The 26,390-nt window shown below is 50.9% G+C and overlaps 1 protein-coding gene and 1 pseudogene across 1 annotated transcript; one reads left to right on the top strand and one right to left on the bottom strand.

Moving 5' to 3' along the window:
- The window catches only part of LOC140680996 (uncharacterized), a 608,239-nt pseudogene extending 608,100 nt beyond the window's left edge, over positions 1-139 (bottom strand).
- Positions 140-2,306: 2,167 nt separating this feature from the next.
- LOC140680997 (uncharacterized) lies at positions 2,307-25,304 on the top strand. Its single transcript, XM_072919904.1, has 4 exons — positions 2,307-2,348; positions 7,092-7,570; positions 12,906-12,912; positions 24,720-25,304. Exons 1-4 carry the CDS (start codon positions 2,307-2,309, stop codon positions 25,302-25,304), a joined length of 1,113 nt encoding a protein of 370 aa, XP_072776005.1.
- Positions 25,305-26,390: the final 1,086 nt, after the last annotated feature.

The following is a 26,390-nucleotide window of genomic DNA, read 5'->3' on the forward strand; positions in this document are numbered from 1 at the left end:
AGCAGGGCTGTCCTGCAGCCGGGGGCCGTGCTGGGCTAGGAGATGGAGCAAGAGAGAGGGGGAAAGGGGCACTGACTTCCTCCTCACCTGCCTGGATGTCCCAGGGCGCCTTCCTCTTCCTCACAGCCTCCTCCTCCATTTTGTGAAGGTTTGGGTATGGGAAATTCTGTTTAGGGAGGACAACAAGGGATGAGCACATTCAGTTTTGTACTGGTTTGAAGGCAAACCAGGGGGAGAGTCTAATCCAGAATGACAATTGAGTAAGAAAATTAAGATCAAGGCAATGATACAGAAACAGTGGCTTAATCTGACAGAGTCAGGATATAACCTGACACCCCGATGGTCAGGGTGGTGGTAGCAGTCTGATGAAATGGTGGCTGCAGTCCGGCTGGAGTGATGAACGTGATTCTGTCAAAGCGGTGATCCTGTAGAAGGGTCTGGTCTTCCTCTGAAGGTCCAGTGGTGGTTATGGAGCTCTTGTCCTCTGGGAATGCAGTAGGCAAGGTGGTCGTGGTGTTGCAAGGGTGAGATTATATCCAGGTAGGAATGCTTGGTTCCTCCCCCTGGGCGGAGCATCCCACAATGGGATGATGTAATTTTATCAGCCCTGCAGTGACACTCAATGGCCCATTAACAGAAGATGGCCCCTGGAGGGCGTTATCAGGGCTGAGCCATGGAAGAGATAAAGAACACTGTCCCACCTGTTGATAACAGTTTATGGAGATGGTGACTGAAAACACTTTTGGTTACATCTGACATTGTAACCTGAAACAGTGAGGCAATCCCTGCTCGGGGTTGGCGGTGAACACCACCCCCCTTACCCAAACTGGCTCAGGTGTAAAACCCCCACCCTGGGAAGGCCACACACACAGGGGACAATGTCACACTTGCCCCACCCCAGGGGAGATCTCTGTCCCTGTCACTCCCTTGCTCTCCCCACTTTTCTCTTTCTTTCCATCCCTCTCTCTCTACCTCACATTTACTGTTCAATAAAATCCACTTAAATTTGGTGACCTTTGCACCTTAATTGGGGCAGAGGCATCTCTCTAAAAATTTTATTAACCAGCTTGAGACATTATTTTGGCACAGTGAGTTCAGGGCACTGCTGTCTGACCCCAAGTGCCTTTGACAACAGCATGGTTCCCTCCTCTGAGGAGGTTCTGCCTCTTCCTGGAGGAACTCTTGGAAACTTGGATGCAGCTTCCTCTGAGTGACTTTTGGAACAACTTATGAGGAAAATGGCTGTTGTGGGTAGCCAGTGTAAAGAAAATATTTTGTTTTCCTTCCCTGAAAAGTTTGTTAAAAATCACTGGAGGAAAGGAAGCAAATGATACCAGCGAGACTGACAAGTATCATTCATCCCAAGGTGAGGATCACAAGGCTACTAAAAGTCCTACAAGAAGCCCAGCTCAAGGAGATAAATTGCTGAATACCTCCAGAATTCACATCTTTTGAGGGCCTTGCCAAATGTGAGAATAATTTTATCTTGCTACCTGTTACCTTTGACAGCTCCACAGAGCTTTCCCTTCCTTTGAATAATCTGTATTGGGCTAAATGTCCACTTTTCTTTTATTGGAACCTTCCAGCAGCTGAGCTGGAGTTGTGCTGGAACTGGGGAAATTTGAAATTGCCACAGAATTACTTCTATTGTCAGTTTATTAATGTTTGGTATTTGTGTTTTCATCACAAGTGGCTTGTGGGAAGAGCAAATATTCCTCAAGGCATTTTTTGTAGGGTTAAGTTTGATTTCTGGCAAGTTTGTTTCATCTCGTCCCCAGGGAAAACTCGAGGGGTCTATGTGCCTCTCGCCCTGGGGGATGCTTGAGAGGGGCTTGGATGGGTTGTCCCTTTCCCGGTCACCCCAGGCCATTCCTGAGGAGGTGTCTCTCTCCCGGTCACCCCAAGCCATTCCCCAGGGGGTCTCCGTCGTTCTCACCCCTGTGCCAGGGGAGTGCTCCAGGGAGTCTCTCTCCCTCTCAGCCCAGGGGGTGCTCAGGGGTTGAAACAGGGTATTTTACAGTGTAAATTTAAAAGGGTAGAAATCCATTTGGATTTAGGTGAAATGTGCTGATTTGAAGAGATAGTAGCTTGCTAGCATAGGCAAAATATGCTGTTTAGTCTGCTCGCTCTGCTGCAGAAACGCGGATGGAACATTGATCCCCACAAATCCTGTAAGGAGTTGTAGAGACGGTGTGTTTATTGCAGTGCTGGACGCATGTGGGGATCGTTCCCCTTCAAAGGACATCCACACCCCTGTGTAAGAGACGGTCCCAAGTTCCTCTCATTTTTGCCTCACGTTTGCCGCAATGGCAGAGACTGAGATCCTGGAGACTCTGATTGGAGTTCCGGCTTGGAGAGGTGGATGATTATTTTTGCAGGTGTGTTTGCTGTACCACCACAGACCACTGCTTCAAGCAGGGCCTGGCAAGGACCTGGCAAGGAGTGGCTTGTTCTACGTGTTTACACCTGCTTCATGATACCTGCTCAACCCAGGGATTTTCCCACCTGATGAACTTTGCGGTAACTCTGGTGATCTCCCACAGAAGACCCCTCATCTGCCTCATGACCACTGTGACAAACTGAGATTGAAGCCCCTCCCAAGGACTGAGACTGAGACCCCCACCACAGGGAGGAGGGCTGGCCTGATCAATGCCAGATGTTTCCCAGGTGTAGTCGATGGACCATGAAAACAATGGCTCTTGCTCACAGCTGATAACATGACCTATTCCTCCTTGGTGGCTTCAATGGACTTACTCTTCATTCTACCTGTTCCCCCTCAATGATTTCAATTAGCTTTCATTGTCTTTTGCCTGTTCCCCCCATTCGACAGTGGACTATAAAAGACCCCTGAGATAACCAAGATTTTGAGATTCTCTCCAATGCAACAAGACAGATCTGCATTGTTTGGACCAGTGAGGATTTCATCTACATTGGTAGCTAGAAGCCCCTTTCCCTTCCTTTTCTATCCTTTATTTCCTTTCTGTCCCCTCTATTGCATTTGCTGTTGGCACTCTATAATAAAGGTGCATTTCTTGTGATTAAACTGATGGTCCCCTGCTGTTTTCCTTTTTGCACTTTTGGAATCAGTAAACAAGCCATCATGACATCCCGCTCCTCCAAGAGGATCATGACACTCCCTCACGGGATTGGGATCTGCGGGCAGGGTCCCTTCCTACACCAACAGTTCCCAGATTCTGTCAGGGACTCGCTTCCCTTTCCTTCTTCCCTCTGCTTCCAGCTGGGAATGTGCTGGGAAATGTCCAGCAAAGCCACCTTTGCTGCGTGCTGCAGGAGCCCACGGAGCTGCTGCACCTTGTCCCCTGCCCTGCACAGCTCCTTGGGAGGCATGGCAGGAGCAGCACCCTGGGAGCCTCGAGAATGCCCCTCTGGGATCCATGGCACACACTCCCAGGGGCTGGAATTCCAGTTCCCAGCCAGGAAAAGATGTCCCTGCCCTTGATGGAAAAGCTCTTAACAAGCAGCCAGAAGCCAAATGGAGAAAGATCTTACAGTGACATTTCACAGCCAGCCTTCATAACTTCACCTGTGGTTGTTTTAGCTCATGGATTGGGAATTAAATCAGGGCAGGGCCTGTGGTGGGAGCTGCCCTGGATCAAGGGAGACACTGAGAGAGAAACAGAGCAGGCAAAGAGAGGTAGGAGAGAAAGGAGGACAAAAACACAATCAGCTGAGATGGTGGCACTCTGAAAAGAGAACTGCAACTGACTGAAAAGGAATGGGATGGAAAGAAATAATTTTGTAACTTGTATTTCCAATCAAAACACAATTGCCTCCCTTTCTCACCAACCTCCTCCTGGTGTCATTCAGCCGGGATGTAAGAACGTTCTTCATTCTGAGTGGATGTTCCAGGCTGCAGCCACAAGGAAACAGGGAATGGGGATTTTCCTGCTCCTGGGGAGTTTGACATCCTCAGATGAGGAGAGTAGAAGACAACAGAAGGAAAGGACAGCTGGCTTCACCCTTCCTCAGGAATGAGGGGATGGGGGGAAATCTCTCATCATGTCTGCAGCTGCTCCCACAGGGATGTGAGGGCTGATCCCAGAGCCCCAGGGGTCACATTCAGGGCAGCCCTCAGGGGCAGCATGGGACCACCTGGATCTTGGAGCACCCAGCTGCCCCCCATGTCTGGAGGTGCCTGAGGAGGGCTGGGACAATGCCAGGGACATCCTGCAGTGACATCCCCCCTGTCCCGCCCTGTGTGTGCTCAGTCCCAAACCTGACCCTGATCCTGGTGTCAATCTCACTCCACGTTTAGACACACTCACAGTTCCATATTTAATCTCATCCCAGTGCCAGACTTGTCTAGCCCCAGACCCAATCCCAGCCTCAGCCCTAAAGCCAATCCCACGTTTTGCCTTAACCCCAATCCCAGCTCTAATCCAAATCTCAGCCCCAACTCCAACCCCAGCCCCAATTCCAGCCCCTTCCTAAATCCTCAGCCCCAAACCAAATCCCAGGTTCAGCCCTTCTGGGGGTTTGGGGGTGTCTCTGTCCCTCTGACCCCGGTGATGTTTGGGTGGGTCACACCAGGGCTGAGAGGGACAGAGACCCCCCCGGCCTCCCCAGGGATTTGAAGGTCGGAGAGCCCCCCCAGCCCCGAGCACCCTCGGCGGTGAGAGGGACACAGAGCCCCTGGTCCCCAGCCCTGCACAAGCATTCCCTGAGGCCAGAGGGATGGAGACCCCCCCGAGCATCCCCCAGGGCGAGGGGACAGAGACCCCCGAGCATCCCCTGGGCTGAGAGGGACAGAGACTCCCTCAAGCATCTCGTGGCACAGGGGTGAGAGGGAGGGAGACCCCCCAGACATTCCCTGGGGTGAGAACAATGGAGACTCCCTGGGGAATGGCCTGGGGTGACAGGGACAGGGACACCCCTGGGGAATGGCCTGGAGTGACAGGGTCAGGGACACCCCTGGGGAATGGCCTGGGGTGACAGGGACAGGGACAACACCCCCAGGCCCCTCCCAAGCATCCCCCAGGGCGAGAAGCACAGAGACCCCTTGAGCATCCCCTGAGCACTGGACAAAACAAACTTGGCAGAAATCAAACTTAACCCTCCATAAAATGCCTTAAGGAATATTTGCTCTTCCCACAAGTCACTTGTGATGGAAACACAAACAAATCCCAAACATGAATAAACTGAAAATAGAAGCAATTCTGTGGCAAATCCAAGTTTCATCAGTTCCTGCACAGCTTCAGCTCAGCTGCTGGCAGGTTCCGATAAAAGGAAAGTCGAAATTCGGCCCAATACAGATTAATAAAGGGAAGGGAAAGCTTGGTGTAGCTGTCACAAAGGTGACAGGGACAAAGAAAATAATGATTCCCATATTTGGCAAAGTCCCCAGACCTGTGAATTCAGGAGTTATTTGGGAATTTATCTACTTGAACTGGGCTTCTTGTAGGAATTTAGTAGCCTCGAGTTCCTCACATTGGGGTGAATGATCCTTGCCAGTCTTGCTAGGATAATTTGTTCCCTTTTCTCCAGTTATTTAAAAAAATTTTTCAAGGAAGGACAAGAAAACTTTCTTTATCCTGGCCAGCCACAACAGCCATTTTCCTCATAAGTTCTCCCAAAAGTCACTCAGAGGAAGCTGCATCCAAGTTTCCGAGAGTTCCTCCAGAAAGAGGCAGAACCTTCGCAGAGGAGGGACCCATGCTGTTGTCAAAGGCACTTGGGGTCAGACAACAGTGCCCTGAACTCACTCTGCAAGATAATATTGCAATCTGGTTAATAAAACTGTTAGAGAGATGCCTCTGCCCCAATTAAGGTGCGAAGGACACCAAATCTAAAGTGGATTTTATTAAACAGTAAATGTGAGGTAGAGAGAGAGATGGAAAGAAAGAGAAAAGGGGGGAGAGCAAGGGAGTGACAGGGACAGAGATCTCCCCTGGGGCGGGGCAAGTGTGACATTGTCCCCTGTGTGCGTGGCCTTCCCAGGGTGGGGGTTTTACACCTGAGCCAGTTTGGGTAAGGGGGGTGGTGTTCACCCCCCACCCCGAGCAGGGATTGCCTCACTGTTTCAGGTTACAGTGTCAGATGTAACCAAAAATGTTTTCAGTAACCATCTCCATAAACTGTTATCAACAGGTGGGGCAGTGTTCTTTATCTCTTCCATGGCTCAGCCCTGATAACGCCCTCCAGGGACCATCTTCTGTTAATGGGCCATTGAGTGTCACTGCAGGACTGATAAAATTACATCATCCCATTGTGGGATGCTCCGCCCAGGGGGAGGAACCAAGCATTCCTGCCTGGATATAATCTCACCCTTGCAACACCACGACCACCTTGTCTGCTGCATTCCCAGAGGACAAGAGCTCCATAACCACCACTGGACCTTCAGAGGAAGACCAGACCCTTCTACAGGATCACTGCTTTGACAGAATCACGTTCATCACTCCAGCCGGACTGCAGCCACCATTTCATCAGACTGCTACCACCACCCTGAGCAACGGGGTCTCAGGTTATATCCTGACTCTGTCAGATTAAACCAGTGTTTCTGTGTCATTGCCTTGATCTTAATTTTCTTACTCAATTGTCATTCTGTCTTAGATTCTCCCTGGTTTGCCTTCAAACCAGTACAAAACTCCATGTGTTTATTCCTTGTTTTCCTCCCAAAGAATTTCCCATCCCCAGCCCTTTGCCAGATGGAGGAGAAGGCTGCGAGGTAGAGGAAGATGCCCTGGGACACCGAGGCAGGTGAGGAGGAATTCAGTGCCCCTTTCCCCCTCTCTCCTGTTCCATCTCCCGGCCCAGCACAGCCCCCGGCTGCAGGACAGCCCCGCCGCCGGTGCCCTCCTGCCGGGGACGCACTGGGGGCATCTCCTTACCCTTCCTTGTGGCACGGAGGCAAATCCCATCCTCTCCTTGTCCTTCCTACCCCAGAGCAGGAGCTGATGATGGAGACCAGGAAGGACAAATCTCTGCAGCACAACCTCATGGAAGAGGCCGATTTGAGCGACTCCACTGTGCAGGAATCCGACAGGGAGGAAAAGCCCCGGAGATCCCACAGAAGGAGGGGCTGGAAACCCAGCCCAGGGTGCTCTGAGGAGGAAAGGCCCACTCTGGGTCAGGAAGGTGGGCAGAGCTTCAGCCAGACCTCGGAGCTGGTGGTCCCTGAGAAGCTTCAGAATGGGGAGAAGCCCTACAAGTGCTTGGAGTGTGGGAAGAGCTTCAGGAAGAGCAACAACCTGATCCGCCACCAGATGATCCACAGCGGGGAATGGGCCTATGAGTGTGGGGAGTGTGGGAAGGGCTTCAGCTGGAGCTCAGAACTCATCATCCACCAATGCATCCACACTGGGGAGAGGCCCTACGAGTGTCCTGAGTGTCAGAAGAGGTTTCACACCAGCTCCCATCTCCTTGTGCATCAGCGGATTCACACGGATGAGAGGCCCTTCCGCTGCCCTGACTGCGGGAAGGGCTTCAAGCACAACTCCACCCTCGTCACCCACCGGCGCATCCACACTGGGGAGAGGCCCTACGAGTGTGGGGAGTGTGGGAAGAGCTTCACCTACAGCTCTCACTTGACCAGACACCAACGGAGGCACCGGTAAGGGAAACCCTGGGATACCCGGAGTGTGGGAAAAGCTTCATGCTCTGCTCCAGCTCCATCCCGCACTGGAGAACCCACATTGGGCACAGCCCTGGTGACCCACATTCCCTGTGATCCATGTTGGGAACACACCTGGCTGCTTCTCCTTTTGCTTTGGTCCTAATTTTCCTCTGATTCATCTTTATTCTTTAAACACAGCCAAGACAGGGTTAAATTAAAGCAATTGATCAAAAATATCTGAAGTGCCACCATTTCACAGTCGTTTGAGGGGGAATTTAGGTTCTGGGTTGATTTCCCCTGTTGCTAAGAGGCAGGAATTTGATTTAACCCTTTTTTGTTGCCAATAATTCCTCCCTTGACCCAAACCCCAACTCCACCCCTGGGATACCCTATACAACCCCATGGCCCTGCCTTTGCCCTGTCTTTCGGGGGTAAGAAATGGATTCTGGAGCTTTGTTAAACCAAGACCCGTCTCATTTGTTCCTGCCACCAGCGGCTGCACCCTCCCTGAACACTGTGAACTCAACTTCTGGAGGATTTGTGGGTTCTGGGGTGATTTGGGGCAGTGTTCTCCATCTCTTTGCATTTCAAAAGCCAAGAGGGATGGATCTGTCACCACAAAACCACTCAATCCCACTAAAAACAACGGAATTTTAACCTATAAAGGCACAATCCCACCTCAAATTGCTTGTTTCCACCTCAAAAAAACTCAGTCCCACACAAAGCTCACTCAATTCCACAGCTGCCAGGGTGAGATGAGATTGGGAGAAGTGGGATCCCAATTTGGAGCGGTGAGATGGGGATTGTGTGGGGCTGGGTGGCTGGGATGTATCTGATAGCAAATTAAACTTTCAGAGTTACTGATTTCTGTCTCAATCATTTTCAGTCAATTGTGTTTGCACCTTCTCAGCTGTTGAAATTCCTATAAAAATCCCTTTTTTAAAATCACCTAACCCAAACAATCCAAAAACTAATATCCAAATAAAACCACGCATCTGCAATTAAGTTCTTCAAAAATAATTTAATTTTTTTAGCGTACTTAAGGATGTTAATAAAGTTTAATTATTTGCTTAAAATGTATGAGAAATTATAGAGGTGTGGTTTTTTTGTGTTTAGTAAATTTGTAATTTGAATTATTTTACTAAGGTGTGTTAGATTGTATGTTAGTTTTTTTAGATATTTTTTATCTGAAGTCTATTAGATAATGAGTTAAAACTTTTGAAAGGTATTTCTTGGTATATAATTTATTTATTTATATTTATTGGTAATGTTACATTAATATTTATTGTTGTTTTGGGTTAAATCATTATTGGAGTATTGTAAGTAAGAGTTGAAATACTTATATTTCAATTATTTTATATTTAATTTTAATTATAATTTATTGATTTATAATTTTATTATAATTTGTTGAGAGGATAGGAAGGAAACTCAAAGTCAGGAACATTGTTTCCTGGCCAGGAACTGGAATTCCAGACCCTGGGAGTGTGTTGTGGTTTAACACAGAAGGAAGAGGGTCAAGCCAGTCAGTGATTTGGGTTGGACATTGGCACTTGGGGTGACCAACTGAGGCTGGACACGCCTCTGAGATCTCAGAGGGGTTAAAAGCAGAATTCCCAGGAGAACTCGCTCTCTTTGGTTCCGGTCAGGGTGCAGTGCAGCCTCTCCCCTGCCCGGCCCGTGGCTGGCTGGGGCAGGGGAAGCCCCACGGCCTGACTGAGGTAAGGCCGAAGGGTGCAGGGGCTGGAACCGGCCTGGCTCCCTGCAGATGAAGGGTGGAGGAAAATCTGGGATGTCTGCGTTCCCCCCGCCAGGGTCTCTGTGGAGAGAGAGAAAGAGACAGCAAGAGCGGGGGTGGGGAGCGGGAAGTGCCCAGCGTAGGAGCTGGAGGTCTGGGCAGAGAGCCTGGCCAGCTGGCCAGGGAATTTGGACTTTTAACCCCTTCTTGGATGATGACAGCTTTGTCAAATATTATTCCTCCTTGATTTGAAAGAGAAGAAAAGAGACAGTCTGGGGCCTGAGATGTAAGAAGGAGAAATTTTAGGTGGGAGGAGATAATGGAGTGGTTTTTGGCTAGACTTTCTCTTGTTAGCCATAGACTGAACCAATTTTCTCCTCCAAGAGAGAGACTGTATTTTAGGAGGATGCATGGTGAGGCAAGAGACCTGTTTCAGCAGCTGAGAAAAAGACAGGAGTGGAGTGAATAGAGAAGAGTTGAGGAGGGTTGTGGTGATGCCCCCTGTCTTCAGAGAAGAAGAAGAGAAGATCTCTGTTCTTGGACCCTCGGCCTCAGGCGAAAATGGGGCGGTACTGCGGTCGCAAAAATGTAAAGCTGAACTGTTGTTTTTGGTTTTGTTTCTTTTATCCCTCTTGGCAAAGCATCCTTGAAAAGAAAAATCCTAAGAGCAGTCTGTCCATGGAGCAGTCTGTCCATGCAGGGTGGTGAGAGCACTGTGACATGGAAAGGAGAGTGTCACACTGGCAGATTCTCTCCAGGCAGTGCCATATGTGACATGAAAACACAAGAGGCGGCAGCTGTGTTTCCTGGTGGTCTGTGGCACAGGAGAGACTCCTCTCTCCCTCGATGGGCAGAGTATTGATTCTCTGAAGGGTGGGAACCTGGCTGGGGGTCCAAGTTGTGTCTCACTGTGGTTTGTTGGAATTGGGGGGAGCGAGAAGAAGTGTTTTGGAAGGTTTTAATTTTGGATTTTTTTTTTTCTTGCTTTTTCATTTTATAGAAGTAGTAGTTTAATAAAGTTTCTCCTTTGTTATTGAGCTTGGCCCTTCTCTGCTCTGTTCCTGATTGCATTTCACAGCAATCATTTGTGGGGTTGCATTTTCATGGGGGCACTGGCATTGTGCCAGTGTCAAACCATGACACAGGGGCCACCTGACAGGTCCGGCTGATCGTGGAACATTGAGGGCTGCCTCTCATCAGCCCCTGGAGAACTGGGGCTCTGTGCTTTCCTTCCTATGGAAAAGAACCATCCATTTTTCCAGGTGTCCACAGCCAAAATTTATACTCCCCCTGAAAAATTCCCTATATGCAAGGGTTCTCCCAGACAAAAGCTGCCAGGACAGACAGCTTTGGCTGGCCTTGGCCTCTGGTGGTCACCTCTCATCTCAAGGAAGTCTTGAGGAAAATATTTGAACAGGTTTGGCTGCTGGAACATCAATGAGTCTCATCCTCTGAAAAATTCAGATGCTCTTCTGATAAAATGTGTATTTTTTTTTTCTCATTGTGCATTATGTGTGAAATATAATTTTCAGCAAAAAAATATTACTCTTATCACTCTCACAGTGCTATCTGACACAAAACACCTGTCTATGTATAAACAAACAAAATAAAGAATGCAGCAGGAATTATTTTTCTCTGCTCCCATCTGTCACATCTCCTCTGGAGCTGGAGGTGCAGCCCCAGCACTTGGGAGGGCTCAGAGGGTCACAAGCTCAGCTCCCACACAGAGAACTTGTGGACCTTGGATGATCTTCCTGCCCCTGCCCGCTCAGCCAGGCTGAGATGGACACTGATGGTTCCTGTGCCAGGCTCTCCCAGCCCAGCCCAGCTCCCTGCAAGCTCTGCCAGCTGCCCTGAGCTCTGGGCAGCACCAAGGGCCTCTCCCCAGCACAGCCCAGCCGGCTCTGGCCCCACAGCTCTGCTCAGGCCAGGCTGCTCTGGGCACTGCCCCAGGGCCTCAGCCCCTGCCAAGGGCAGAGCAGCAGCTGCAGATCAGCCAGGACTCAGCCCCAGCCATGGGGGAAGGGGCTTGGCCAAGGCCAAAGGAGCTCCCTGGCTGCCCTGCTCCCCTCTGGCTGAGGTGCTGAGAGCTCTGCAGCCCCTCCTGCCATCCCATCTGCCCAGGCCAGCACAAGAGCCCCGGCCTTGGGGCCCTGCAGAGCTGCTCCTGCTCCAGGCCCAGGGCCCATCCCAGAGCTGGGGCAGCCACAAAGCTGTGCCCATTTCTGCTCATTGCTGCTCTGATGGGGATGGATCCTCAGCCCCTTGGGGGTTGCTGATGAATTTTCCTACTCCAGAGGCCTCTTCTTTCTTGAGCTCTTCACTTCAGGAATTCAGTGAGAAAAGCTCACAAACATTTGTTCAAAACTCCCAAAACAAGAAAAGACCCTGAGAATAATTGAAGTTTTTAATTATTCTGTGGTTAATTAGACAGATTTCAGAAGTGTATTCACAGTGACTATACTATATTGTAAACAATGCAGAGACAATTTTTATTTTCTCGTTTATAGATTGATATCAACGAAGACCAATTTATATTGAGCCCCAGAGCCTCCTCATGCAGTCTGAACAGATACAAAAATCAAGACCCTTCATGGCTGACAATCAATAACACTTTGTCCCCAGTCCCTCCCCACAATTTCCCTCATCCAACCCCTGGCACTCAGAGCACATGAGGAATAGAGTCACAGCCAGAGGTGACCCCAGGACTCAGGACTGGGGACAGGTCAGTGAAATCTGTAGACATTGTGACACTGTGAAGCCCCATGGAACCAAGGAGTCCATCGTCTCATTTTGGGGTCCCAAGGAACCAAGGAGACCAGTGTGACAGTGCAGGGCCTGGTGTAACCAAAGGGACATTGTGACACTGAGGGGACCCACGAAACCAAGGACATTTTGCAGATGACACCAAGCTGGATGTGAGTGTTGATCTGCTGGAGGGTAGGAGGGCTCTGCACAGGGCCCTGGACAGGCTGGATCCAGGGCCAAATCCAACAAGGTGAGGTTTAACAAGTCCAAGTGCCGGGTCCTGCACTTTGGCCACAACAACCCCTGCAGCGCCACAGGCTGGGGACAGAGGGGCTGGACAGCAGCCAGGCAGAAAGGGACCTGCAGGGACTGATGGACAGCAGGCTGGACATGAGCCAGCCGTGTGCCCAGGTGGCCAAGAAGGCCAATGGCTCCTGGCCTGGATCAGGAATGGTGTGGCCAGCAGGAGCAGAGCTGCTGTGCCAGCACTGGTCTGCCCCCAGCTCTGCACACAGACATTGCTGCTGCAGCTCCAGAGAAGGCAACAAAAGGGCATCTCTGCAGAAAACTGCGCTGGGAGATCCTTTAGTTCCTTGAAAGCCACCGAGAGTGCAGCCCTTAATTGACACAGTGGCCACAGGGAAGGTGGAGACAAACAAAATGGCAAATGGCACAAAAATTACATTTATCGTGGACAATATGGAAAAAAAGTAAAACAAAATGAAAAAAATCCCCACAACTAATTCAACAAGAAGTATCAAAGATGACTTTTGTTACAAGTGATTTTCAGAAATTTGCCAGCAGTTTAATGTCCCTGAAACCATCCAGTCATCAGTTTCCACACTGCAGCCTTGAGGTCCTGGTTCCTCAGGCTGTAGATGAGGGGGTTCAGGACTGGAGGCACCACCGAGTACAGAACTGACAGGGCCAGATCCAGGGATGGGGAGAACATGGAGGGGGGCTTCAGGTAGGCAAATATTGCAGTGCTGAGGAACAGAGAGACCACAGCCAGGTGAGGGAGGCAGGTGGAAAATGCTTTGTGCCGTCCCTGCTCAGAGGGGATCCTCAGCACAGCCCTGAAGATCTGCACATACGAGAAAACAATGAACACAAAACAACCAAATCCTAAACACACACTAACAGTAATGAGCCCAAGTTCCCTGAGATAGGAATTGGAGCAGGAGAGCTTGAGGATCTGTGGGATTTCACAGAAGAACTGTCCTAGGGCATTGCCATGGCACAGGGGCAGGGAAAATGTATTGGCTGTGTGCAGCAGAGCATTGAGAAAGGCACTGGCCCAGGCAGCTGCTGCCATGTGGGCACAAGCTCTGCTGCCCAGGAGGGTCCCGTAGTGCAGGGGTTTGCAGATGGACACGTAGCGGTCGTAGCACATGATGGTCAGGATGGAAAGCTCTGCTGAGAGGAAGATGACAAAGAAAAAGAGCTGAGCAGCACATCCTGTGTAGGAGATGTTCCTAGTGCCCCAGAGGGAATTGTGCATGGCTTTGGGGACAGTGGTGCAGATGGAGCCCAGGTCGCTGAGGGCCAGGTTGAGCAGGAAGAAGAACATGGGCGTGTGCAGGTGGTGGCCGCAGGCTACGGCGCTGATGATGAGGCCGTTGCCCAGGAGGGCAGCCAGGGAGATGCCCAGGAAGAGGCAGAAGTGCAGGAGCTGCAGCTGCTGCGTGTCTGCCAGTGCCAGCAGGAGGAAGTGGCTGATGGAGCTGCTGTTGGACATTTGCTGTGGCTGCACATGGGCACCTTTTCATGGAGAAATGGACAGTGAAGAGTTAGAGGAGATACCTGTAACCAAAATCAAAGTCATTTCCCGTACACCCTGCCCTGGAACACACAGACATGGTTTAAGTGTTTTTCAGTTCTAGGGTTTTCGTTTTTAAGCTTCCCCATGTCTCTGATGGTGGTCTTGGATATCAGAAAACCTCAGCATTTCTTCTGAACTAAGGGAGAACAGAGCAAGTTCTGTGAGGCAAAGTGATGAGAGGAGATTCAGGGGAGATGGTCTGACATTCTGACCTGTTTAGAATTTCTCTGGGTTTTAACCTTTCTCAGGTAGAGGGTGATCACCTTCCCACGCTTCCCCTAAAATTTCACCAGGTACTGCTGAGAGCAGATGGATCCTGCACAGCCCAGCTCCACATTTGGAGCCAAGGACTCACATTGCTCATTTCACCAACCCAGCAGCATTTTCAGTGTCAAAACACCTCTGCCTTTCCCCATCAATCCTATAACTCAGATGTGCTCTAGGACAGGTTTGCACCCTGCATTGAAGCTCCCAGCTTGGACTGAAATCTCCGGGAGACTTCAAAGTGTCCTTCTGATGGCACTGGATGAAGGGAGGTGCAGCTCCTTCCCTGGCTGCACTGCCAGCATTGCCCAGAGCCGGGCACTAGGGACAGCTCTGTCACCCTGAGCCAGCTGTGCCCTCTGCCAGAGCCCCCAGTGCCGGGCAGCTGCTCCCAGCCCTGTGCTCTGCAGAGGGAACTGGGCCCGGGGCTGCAGAGCTGCCCCACGGCTCTGCTGCAGCTCTGCCTGCACAGGAGGGGCTGCACACCTTGGAGCCCCGGCCCTGAGGGCAGAGGCTTGGCTGGGGGACAGGAGGGAGGGGGCTTGTGCAGAGGGAGGGGCTGCACTGGAGGGGATCCTCTGGACATCTCTAAACTCTCCCTGCCTCAGCATTTCTGGCCTTTGTTTTCTCTCCTTCCCTGATCTTCTCTCTGCTTCCTGGAGATTTTCCTCCTGCAAGTGTTTCTCTGTGCCTGATCTCTCTGTGCCAGCACTCCCAGACCCCAAATCTCTGTGCACTCTCCTTGGCCTGACAGAACCCTGCCTGTTTGCAGGGCACTGGCTGGGGGCAGGTTCTATTTGCAGCTTGGAGCAAGGGCAGCTCAGACTGAGCCTGATGGCTCCAGTAAAGGTGGTGCTGGTTCTGTCCATGGGCAGAAAGACGGTAAGCACATTAGGGATCTCCTGTGAACCTACTGAGTACTAAAACTAACAGTTCGATGTCTCAGGCACTTGTCAAAATTCATAATCTGTTACGGTGAGCTCATGGGTACCCTTTTGCCCCCTTCCCCCGGGACCCTTGACTCTGATCAAGATAACCCCTGGATCCTCCTTCCTGCCCCAACGGGGTTGGCGGAGAGCCAGGAAAGCCCACCCTGTCCAAAACCTATATAGACCCCTGAGATTTCCTGTTCTCTCTCTTTTGCCCCGCTCTCCCATGGACACCACAGAATAAAGAGAGCTGTTCCAACACCCTGGGGTAAGAGCCTCTTTTGAATATTTATCCCTCTCCTGGTATTCCTCCCCTCACAGCCCCCTTATCTCTGAGCTAGTCGGATTCTTTGGGGGGCTGCGTGGAGGGGGGAAAACTACAATAATCAACCTTTAATATTTATCCCTCCCTCCCTGTCATTCTCCAGTAGAAGGAAACTGAATACAAAATCTCTGGAAATCTCATTTTTATCAAATCCTTGTCTTGGAAATATTTTATGACTGGTGAGAACTCGTCAGTATTTCAGAGCTTCATGAAAATTTCACCTCCCCTGCACCAGAAATGCTCAGAGTTGTACTCACAGGGTCTGTGGGCATTGGGATGTTCCAGCTTTAGGAGATCTATCCAGGAGCTGCAGCTGCATTGTCCTGCAGCCAGAGGTTCCTGTGCCAAGGGCTGGCAGTGATTCTGCCCCAGGCACTTCTCAGCCCCTTCCCAGCCCTGACTGATTGAAGCTCTCTGTGCCTCTGTGCTGTGCCCGGGCTGGCTGCAGGCAGTGCCCCAGCCCTGCTGGGCTGGGAGAAGAGCTGCTCAGCAAGAGAAATGTGCTTTTGAAGCTCTGCTTGGTTACCAGGATCACCCTCTGTGCCAGGAGCCCGGCCCAGCTCAGCAGCACAGACACAGCACAAGGACTTTAATGGCCCTCTGGGGCTTTGTGCTCAGGCCCTGAACATCAGGCCCTGAGAGGGAGCTGCAGAAACCTCTCCAGAACTCCAAGTCAGAATCCAACTCCAAAGTTTCTTGGACTTTTAATGGGTCCCACTGAGGGACAGGACTGAGAAAGTGTCCCCAGGCCCCAGGCAGAGCACAGAACTGGAGGCACTGATGATAGGTGGGGACAAAGTGAAGCCAAGTCTTGGTGCCCTGGGGCACAGCAGGGTCTGTGCCACCAAGGGCTGTGAGGAGACACCTTGTCCTGAGGCCCTGGGGCCTCCTGGCACAGCCCCAGCCAGGCTGGGCACTGTCACCCCCTGGTCCTGCCCTCAGCATCCCCCCCCTAGCCCACATCCCAGTGGCCTCAAGGATCTGCTGGAAGGAGTCCCTGGGGAGCCTTGGTCAGGAATGGCCCTGGGGGCTCCTTCATGCTCCCAGGGACTGCAGGTTCTGCAAAGGACTTTGGGCTTTGTTTTTGCCTTGGAGTCTTTGAGAGTTTTGTTCAATCATGGCCTCCAATTATCTGCTGTAATTAGTCCCTGGAGAGACTTTGTCGATAACAACACTCAGTGGGGCCCATTAATGCTTCATGGTACTTCAGTTCTTTTAAGGTACTTGGTGTTTCCCTTTTAAACCAGACTCTGTGTGAGGTTTGTGCAATCATGGCCCCAATTTTCTGCTTTAATGAGTCCCTTGAGAGCTTTGTACTGACACTCAGTGGAGCTCATTAATACTTTTAGATACTCAACTTTTTTCATGTACTTTGGATTTTCCTTTGCACACTGAGAGATTTTGTGCCATTTTGAATCTCTGAGAGGATTTTGTGTCATCCTGGTCTCCAGTTCTCTCCTCCAAAGAGTCCATAAGGAGCCTTTGTTGGGGATGGACCTCAGTGGGACCCATTAATTCATTGAGACATTTTGGGTTTTTGCTCTTGATTTTAACTCCTGGAAAGTTTTGTGCAATCTCCTCTCAGGCCACGAGGTTCCAGGGCTCAGCTCCAAATGCACCAGGGGGCTCATTAGGATCAAGCAAGTCCTAACAAACCATGGCTCTGCCTTGATTTCCCTCTGCTCTCGTGCAGTTCATCAGGAAGTTTCTGTAGTGGTTTTGGTTCATCAATTTGAGATTTCTTGGGCAATGCATCAATTAGTGTGGTGGGTTTAGTGATGTCTAATTACCAGTGCACACAAAATAATATAGTTACTCATTTCCTGCTGTGAGGTAGGATAAGGAGAAAGGGAAAGTGGGATCAAAACTTTAAAACAGCATATAGAAAAGTTTATTAGCAATAACTAAAAGAAAGAGTAATAAGAATCAGCACAAAACTTTCAGAACACTCTTCTTCTCGCCACAAATTTTTCTTCCTTATTGACAATGTAAGGAGACAAAACCTAAAATTTTCAGCCAGTCTACCACCTCTAGAATAGTCCTTCTTCACTTCACTTAGGGTGAGGAGTCTCTTTTTCTTGCTATGGAGGCTTCTCCATAAGGAAACAGCTCTCTTGTGGCTCTCAAGTTCCATGAATAGCAGCCACTCGGAAAAAGTGTAATAGTGAAATCCCTGCCATTTTTTCACAGCTTTTCCCCCAGCTGTGTGTCATGGGCCATGTCAGCTTATGGGGTATTAGTTTAAAGATGAGTTGTTCAAGACCAGAGGTTCTCTTCAACTGCTTCTGAAATCATCTCTGGGAACAGAGGTCTTCTTCTCTCCCTGGTGCACAGGGTCTCATCACTCTGCTCTCTTTCTCTGTTCAAACTTCTCATGGGATCTCAGCTACTTCAACATTTGCTCACTTTAGCATGGAGGCCTTTGCTGAAACAAGTCATCTCCCCATACTTTTCAATGCCTTATAGGGAAAAAGAGAGTCTGATGTATCAATGACATCCTTCTCCATACCTTTACCAGAGGATTTCAGCCCCAAGATCAAGGCATCTCCTCATCCCTCCCATCTGGGACTCAACTTCCTCTTCACTGATCTCGGTGTCTTCTGTGTGCCTGCCCTGTGTTCTTTTCTCTCACTGGAGGGAGGATGGCAGCACTGGCAGAGTCAATATCTGCCCGGGGCCTGCAGATGGTTCCGTGAGCCCGGCTGGGCTCAGTGGCCAATTCTAATTTTGGCCATGGTTCCTGAACATGAAGACCAGTTCTTTTCCATAGGAATGAAGGAACAGAGCCCCACTGTTTTAGGGGCAAATGAGAGGTTACCACCAGAGGACAAGGCCAGCCAGAGCTGCCAGATTCTGTTCTTAGAGATACCCTTGAATATAGGAAATTTTTTAGGCAGAGTGTCAGTTTTGGCAAGGGGCATCAGAAAAGACAGATGGTTCTTTTCCATACAAAGGAGAGCATGAAGCCCCATTGCTCCAGGAGCTGATGAGAGGCAGGCATTGACATCCCAAGATCAGCCAGACCTGTCAGGTTAACTCTGGGAGGCCAAGCCTGCCAGACCTATTCCATGTTCCCTCGCTTCCATGGGGCCCCACAGTGTCCCAATGGTCCCTGGCTTCCAGGAGGCCCTGAGGTGTCACAATGCCCCCTTGGTGACACCAGGCCCTGAAGGGTCCCAATGGTCTCCATGGTTCCATCAGGCCCAACAGAGTCATAATGGTCTCTGGGTCCATGAAGCCCCATGGTGTCACCATGGCCCCTTGGTTCCATGGGCTCCAGTGGTGCCACAATGATCCCCTTGGTTCCATGAGGTGCCCACAGTGTCACAGTGATCTCCATGGGAAGGAAGGAACCGAGCCCCAGTGTGGCAGGGGCAGCCACCAGAGGCCAAGGCCAGCCAGACTTGACAGTACTGGCAGATTTTGGCTGGCAGCAACCGTTGGATATAGGGAATTTTAGAGGTGGAATCCCAATTTCAGACATGGACATCCGGGGGAGAAGGACGGTCCTTTTCCATAGGAAGAAAAGCACGGAACACCGGTGTTTCAGGGGCAGATAAATGGCGGCCACCAGAGGCCTAAGGCAGCCACACCTCTCTGTCCTGGTAGCTTTTGTCTGAAAACAACCCTTGGATATAGGGAATCTGGGAGGTGGAATCCCAGTTTCTGCCATTTCTCCGTACATAAGGATGGTTTTTTGTATAAGAAGGAAAGCACAGAGGGCAAGTGTTTCTAAGGGAGAGGAGAGGAGAGGAGAGGAGAGGAGAGGAGAGGAGAGGAGAGGAGAGGAGAGGAGAGGAGAGGAGAGGAGAGGAGAGGAGAGGAGAGGAGAGGAGAGGAGAGGAGAGGAGAGGAGAGGAGAGGAGAGGAGAGGAGAGGAGAGGAGAGGAGAGGAGAGGAGAGGAGAGGAGAGGAGAGGAGAGGAGAGGAGAGGAGAGGAGAGGAGAGGAGAGGAGAGGAGAGGAGAGGAGAGGAGAGGAGAGGAGAGGAGAGGAGAGGAGAGGAGAGGAGAGGAGAGGAGAGGAGAGGAGAGGAGAGGAGAGGAGAGGAGAGGAGAGGAGAGGAGAGGAGAGGAGAGGAGAGGAGAGGAGAGGAGAGGAGAGGAGAGGAGAGGAGAGGAGAGGAGAGGAGAGGAGAGGAGAGGAGAGGAGAGGAGAGGAGAGGAGAGGAGAGGAGAGGAGAGGAGAGGAGAGGAGAGGAGAGGAGAGGAGAGGAGAGGAGAGGAGAGGAGAGGAGAGGAGAGGAGAGGAGAGGAGAGGAGAGGAGAGGAGAGGAGAGGAGAGGAGAGGAGAGGAGAGGAGAGGAGAGGAGAGGAGAGGAGAGGAGAGGAGAGGAGAGGAGAGGAGAGGAGAGGAGAGGAGAGGAGAGGAGAGGAGAGGAGAGGAGAGGAGAGGAGAGGAGAGGAGAGGAGAGGAGAGGAGAGGAGAGGAGAGGGGAGGAGAGGAGAGGAGAGGGGAGGAGAGGAGAGGAGAGGGGAGGAGAGGAGAGGAGAGGGGAGGAGAGGAGAGGAAGTGGCTCCTGTGAGGCCAAGCCACCCAGACCTGTTTCTCCTGGAAACTCTTGTCATGGAGTAATCCTTGGATATATGGAATTTGGGATGAAGAATCTCAGTTTTGACCATGGACACCTTGAGAAGAAAGAAGGTTCTTTTCCATTAGAAGGAAAGCACTGAGCCCCAGTATTTCAAAAGCTGATGAGAAGAAGCCCCCAAGAGGCCAAAGGCAGCCAGACCTGTCTGACCTGGCAGCTTTCACTTGGGAGAAATCCTTCGATGTACAGAGTTTTGGAGGTGGAATCCCAGTTTTAGCCATGGGTGCCTGGACAGGAAGAAGAGTTCTTTTGATTAGGAAGGAAATGACAGAGCCCCAGTGTTTCAGAGGAACATGAGTGCCAGACCTCAGGAAGCCAAGGCCAGCCAGACTTGTCAGTCCTGGCATCATTTTTCTGGGAGCTATCTTTGTATATAGGGAATTTGGGAGGCAGATCCCAAATTTTGGCCATGGGTGCCTGGTCGAGATGGATGCTTTTTAAGCAGGAAAAGCACACGGACTCAGTGTCTAAAAGGCAGATGAGAAGTGGCCCCTGGGTGGCCAAGGCAGCCAGACCTGTTTCTATTCACAGATTTCATCGGGGAACAATCTTTGCATATAAGGAAATTTGGTGAAGGAATCCTGGTTTTGGCCGTAGGCCCCGGGAGAAGAAGGACAGTTCTCTCCCATAGGATGACGAAGCAAAGAGTCAATTGTGACCCTGGGGTCCCACGTAACCAAGGGGCCATGGTGACACAGCAGGGCCACGTGGATCCAGTGGTCCATTGTGACACTGTGGATCCAAGGAGACCATGGAGACACCCCCAGAACCTCATGGAACCAAGGAGTCCATGGTGACCCAGCGGGGCTGCATGGAGCCAATGGTCCATGGTGACACTGCCCATCCAAGGAGGCCATTTGGACACTGCGGAAGCTCATGGAGCGAGGTGGCCATAGGGACACTGAAGAACTTCATGGCACCAAATATCCATGGGGACACAGCAGGGCATCATGGAACCCAGGAACAGCTGTTGGCAGTGCGGAAACTCCTGGAACCAGGGGCCGTTGTGGCACTGCAGCACCAACACAGCTGCTGCACCTTGTCCCCTGCCCTGCACAGCTCCTTGGGAGGCACGGCAGGAGCAGCACCCTGGGAGCCTCAGGATTGCCCCTCTGGGATCCATGGCACACACTCCCAGGGGCTGGAATTCCAGTTCCCAGCCAGGAAAAGATGTTCCTGCCCTTGAAGGCAAAGCTGTTATGGAAGAGCCAAAAGCCAAGTGCAGCAGGATCCTACAGGGACATTTCACTGCCAGCCTTCATAACTTCACCTATGGTTGTCGTAGCTCATGGATTGGGAATTAAATCAGGACAGGGTCTTTGGTGAGAGCTGCCCTGGGTCAAGGGAGACACAGAGAGAGAAACAGAGCAGGCAAAGGAAGGCAGGAGAGAAAGGAGGTGTTTTGGTTTGGAATGACACGTGTCTGCTAAGGAAGGCAGGAGCCTCTCCTGAAATGGAAAAATGTAGATTCTTTCTTTCTGAATTGTTATACATTTGAAATTAAGGGGGCCTCTCTAGTAACAATATGGGAGCAGGAATAGCAGTTTTTTATTAGGGAAGAAAATAAAAAGATAAAATAAACAATGCAGTAAACCAAAACAACACTGAGAGAGCCAGAATACAACCTGACACTCTGTTGGACAGGGTGTTCGCTGCAGTCCAATTGGAATGGTGGCTGCAGTCCTCCTGCAGTGTCAGGTGTGTTTCTGTTGGAGAAGTGATCCTGTAGAAAAGGGTGTCTTCTTCTGAAGAGGAAGAGGCAGCTGTTCCTCTGAGAAATCCAGCCCAGAAAAAGCTGTGTTGGTGGGCCAGAATCTCAAATCTAGATGCAGGTAGGAATGCTTGGCTCCTCCCTCTGGGTGGAGCATCTCACAATGGGATGTTACAGTTCTTATCAGTCATGCAGTGACATTCAATAGCCCATTATCAGCAGATGTCTCCCCTGAGGGGGGACTGATTGTGGAAGAGATAAGGAAAAACTGCCCACTTAACACAGGACAACTGCCACACAGATGGCAAATAGAACACATCTTACTTTTCAGTCTGGGACAGGAGGTCACAAACAAAATCAGCTGAGAAGGCGACACTCTGAAAAGCAAACCGGAACTGACAGAAAATGAATGGGATAGAAATCAATAATTCTGATAGTTTTATTTATTAACAAAATAAATCACACCCACCCAGCGCCATACAATCCTGATCCCAAAACCTCAAATTTGGATCTTACTTCTCTCAATCTCCTTCCAACCCCATCTAACCCTGGAGGCGGAGGAATTGAGTCATTTTGGCATGGGACTGAGGTGGGAACCAGCCATTTTGAGGTGGGATTGAGTAATTTTGAGGTGACAGAGCAACCCACCTTGGCTTTTGGAGTGCAAAGATATGGAGAATACTCCCATATATCCCCAAAGAACCCACAAATCCCCCAGAATATGTTTCCAAACCGCAAATTCCACCTCAAATAACTCTTAGATGGAGGGACTTTTGACATCTCTGGTCAATACTCTTTTTAGTCGTTTTTCTGTTGTTTTTAAGTGATAAAGACAAATCAGAAGAAAATTAGGGCCAAACCAAAACCAGATACCCCTTGAGCATCCCCTGAGCACTGGACAAAACAAACTCAGCAGAAATCAAACTTAACCCTCCAGAAAATGCCTTGAGGAAGACTTGCTCTTCCCACAAGTCACTTGTGATGGAAACACGAACAAATCCCAAACATGAATAAACTGAAAATAGAAGCAATTCTGTGGCAAATCCAAGTTTCATCAGTTCCTGCACAGCTTCAGTTCAGCTGCTGGCAGGTTCCGATAAAAGGGAAGTGGAAATTTGGCCCAGTACAGATTAATAAAGGGAAGGGAAAGCTCTGTGTAGCTGTCACAAAGGTGACAGGGACCAAGAAAATAATGATGCTCATATTTGGCAAAGTCCCCAGAACAGTGAATTCGGGAGTTACTTGAGAATTTATCTACTTGAACTGGGCTTCTTATAGGAATTTACTGGTCTTGAATTCCTCACATTGGGGTGAATGATCCTTGTCAGTCTTGCTAGTATCATTTGGTCCCTTTTCTCCAGTTATTTAAAAAAATTTTTCAAGGAAGGACAAGAAAACACTTTCTTTACCCTGGCCACCCACAACAGCCATTTTCCTCATAAGTTCTCCCAAAAGTCACTCAGAGGAAGCTGCATCCAAGTTTCCAAGAGTTCCTCCAGAAAGAGGCAGAACCTTCGCAGAGGAGGGACCCATGCTGTTGTCAAAGGCACTTGGGGTCAGACAGCAGTGCCATGAACTCACTGTGCCAAAATAATGTCTCAATCTGGTTAATAAAATTTTTAGAGAGATGCCTCTGCCTCAATGAAGGTGCTAACGAGACCAAATCCAAAGTGGATTTTATTGAACAGTAAATGTGAGGTAGAGAGAGAGATGGAAAGAAAGAGAAAAGGGGGGAGAGCAAGGGAGTGACAGGGATAGAGATCTCCCCCTGGGTTGAGGCAAGGGTGACATTGTCCCCTGTGTGCGTGTCCTTCCCAGGGTGGGGGTTTTACACCTGAGCCAGTTTGGGTAAGGGAGGTGGTGTCCACCCCCCACCCCGAGCAGGGATGGCCTCACTGTTTCAGGTTACAGTGTCAGATGTAACCAAAAGTGTTTTCAGTCACCATCTCCATAAACTGTTATCAACAGGTGGGGCAGTGTTCTTTATCTCTTCCATGGCTCAGCCCTGATAACGCCCTCCAGGGGCCATCTTCTGTTAATGGGCCATTGAGTGTCACTGCAGGGCTGATAAAATTACATCATCCCATTGTGGGATGCTCCGCCCAAGGGGAGGAACCAAGCATTCCTACCTGGATATAATCTCACCCTTGCAACACCACGACCACCTTGCCTACTGCATTCCCAGAGGACAAGAGCTCCATAACCACCACTGGACCTTCAGAGGAAGACCAAACCCTTCTACAGGATCACCACTTTGACAGAATCACGTTCATCACTCCAGCCGGACTGCAGCCACCATTTCATCAGACTGCTACCACCACCCTGACCAGTGGGGTGTCAGGTTATATCCTGACTCTGTGAGTTTAAGCCAGGATTTCTCTATCATTGCCTTGATATTAATTTTCTTTTTCAATTGTAATTCTGGCATAAATTCTCCCCCTGGTTTGCTTTGAAACGAGTACAAAACTCACTGTGCTCATCCCTTGTTTTCCTCCCAAAACAGAATTTCCCATACCCAAACCTTCACGAAATGGAGGAGGAGGCTGTGAGGAAGAGGAAGGCGTCCTGGGACATCCAGGCAGGTGAGGAGGAAGTCAGTGCCCCTTTCCCCCTCTCTCCTGTTCCACCTCCCGGCCCAGCCTGGCCCCCGGCTGCAGGACAGCCCCGCTGCCGACGCTCTGCTGACGGGGACGCACTGGGGGGATCTCCTTACCCTTCCTTGTGGCACGGAGGCAAATCCCATCCTCTCCTTGTCCTTCCTACCCCAGAGCAGGAGCTGATGATGGAGACCAGGAAGGACAAATCTCTGCAGCACAACCTCATGGAAGAGGCTGTTTTGAGCAACTTCACAGCGCAAGAATCCAACAGGGAGGAAAAGCCCCGGAGATCCCACACAAGGAGGGGCTGCAAACCCAGCCCAGGGTGCTCTGAGGAGGAAAGGCCCACTCTGGGTCAGGAAGGTGGGCAGAGCTTTAGCCAGAGCTCAGAGCTGGTGGTCCCTGAGAAGCTTCAGAATGGGGAGAAGCCCCACAAGTGCTTGGAGTGTGGGAAGAGCTTCAGGCGGAGCAACAATCTGAAACGACATCAGATGATCCACACTGGGGAGAGGCCCTACGAGTGTGGGGAGTGTGGGAAGAGCTTCAGCTGGAGCTCCCACCTCATCATCCACCAGAGGTTCCACACTGGGGAGAGGCCCTACGAGTGTCCTGAGTGTCAGAAGAGGTTTCACACCAGCTCCCATCTCCTTGAACATCAGCGGATTCACACGGATGAGAGGCCCTTCCTCTGCTCTGACTGTGGCAAGGTCTTCAAGCACAACTCCACCCTTGTCACCCACCGGCGCATCCACACTGGGGAGAGGCCCTACATGTGCCCCACATGTGGGAAGAGGTTTCAGAGCAGCTCAAATCTCCTCCTGCATGAGCGGGTCCACACCGAGGAGAGGCTCTTCCTCTGCTCTGACTGCGGGAAAGGCTTCAAGAAAAACTCGCACCTCATCAGCCACCGGCGCATCCACACTGGGGAGAGGCCCTTCGAGTGTCCCCAGTGTGGGAAGAGCTTCACCCGGAGCTCTCACTTGACCCAGCACCAACGGAGCCACCAGTGATGGAAGGTCTGTGAGTGCCCCAACTGCAGGAGGAGCTTTGTGCACTGCTCCAGCTTCATCCCCCATTGAAGAACCCACACTGGGAAGAGCCCTGGTGATCCCTGTTACCTGTGATCCATGCTGGGAAGATACCTGTACCTTCTCCTGCCCCTGCCAATGACCTTATGTGGGATTGAAGAACATGAGGGTCTGGCCATGGCCCTGTCACTACATTCACTCCCACCTCAGATCATTGCCAGGGGCAGGAAAGGGACTCTCTCTCTCTCTCTCTCTCTCTCTCTCTCTCTCTCTCTGAGAAGGGTGTCCTTTCCAGGCAGGAGGAGACATGTGGTCAGGAAGGTACAATTGATGGTGATGTAGTTTCCCTTGTAAATAGTTTTTCTTATCCCTTCTGTTGTCAATATTTTTTCTCTTCCTGTTTGTTCCTTATTTCGTTGCTGTTCCCAGTAAATTGTTCTTATCCCAGCCTGGGATCTTTCCATTTTTTTCCTTCAGTGGAAGGTGGGAGGGCAACGAGCACCAGCGGGGTTTTAGCAGGAGCAGGAAATTGGGGAATCCCGTTCCTGAATCCCAGCCTGTGGAAACCGAGCATCCCAGCTGGTGCCAGCCCTGGTGGCCATGGCAGCAGCCTTGGGAGCGGGTCCCTGGCTGGGGCTGAGGGAACCTCTTCACTCTGGTGCCCAGGGACACGAGTGGAGGGAGCGGCTGCAGCTGAGTCGGGGCAGGCTGAGGTTGGATCTCAGGGAAAGGTTTTTGCCCAGAGGCTGCTGGGGCACTGCCCAGGCTCCCCAGGGAAGGGTCACAGCTCCAGGGCTCTCTGAGCTCCAGCAGCGTTTGGACAGCGCTGCCAGGCCCAGGCTGGCAGTGTTGGGGTGTCCTGTGCAGGGCCAGCAGTTGGACTCGAGGATCCTGATGGGTCCCTCCCAGCTCAGCCACTTCTGTGGTTGTGGGATCCCATGACCCTGGGGATGGGAGTGCCAATGGTTGCCATGGAAACGGGCTCTGGCTGCAGGCCTGAGCTGGTGTCCATGGCAACCACCCCTGGCATGGGGTGTCCATGGAGCTGCCCAGGGACTGACCATAGCA

Source organism: Taeniopygia guttata, chromosome 30, assembly GCF_048771995.1.
Source record: "Taeniopygia guttata chromosome 30, bTaeGut7.mat, whole genome shotgun sequence".
In the NCBI taxonomy this organism is placed as follows: domain Eukaryota; kingdom Metazoa; phylum Chordata; class Aves; order Passeriformes; family Estrildidae; genus Taeniopygia; species Taeniopygia guttata.

Excerpts from the sequence above, each read along its gene's own strand:
- LOC140680997 (XM_072919904.1), top strand. The coding sequence starts at position 2,307 with ATGGCAGAGACTGAGATCCTGGAGACTCTGATTGGAGTTCCG. Across the intron at positions 2,349-7,091 it reads AGACTCTGATTGGAGTTCCG|GAAGGTGGGCAGAGCTTCAG; the intron begins GCTTGGAGAGGT and ends ACTCTGGGTCAG.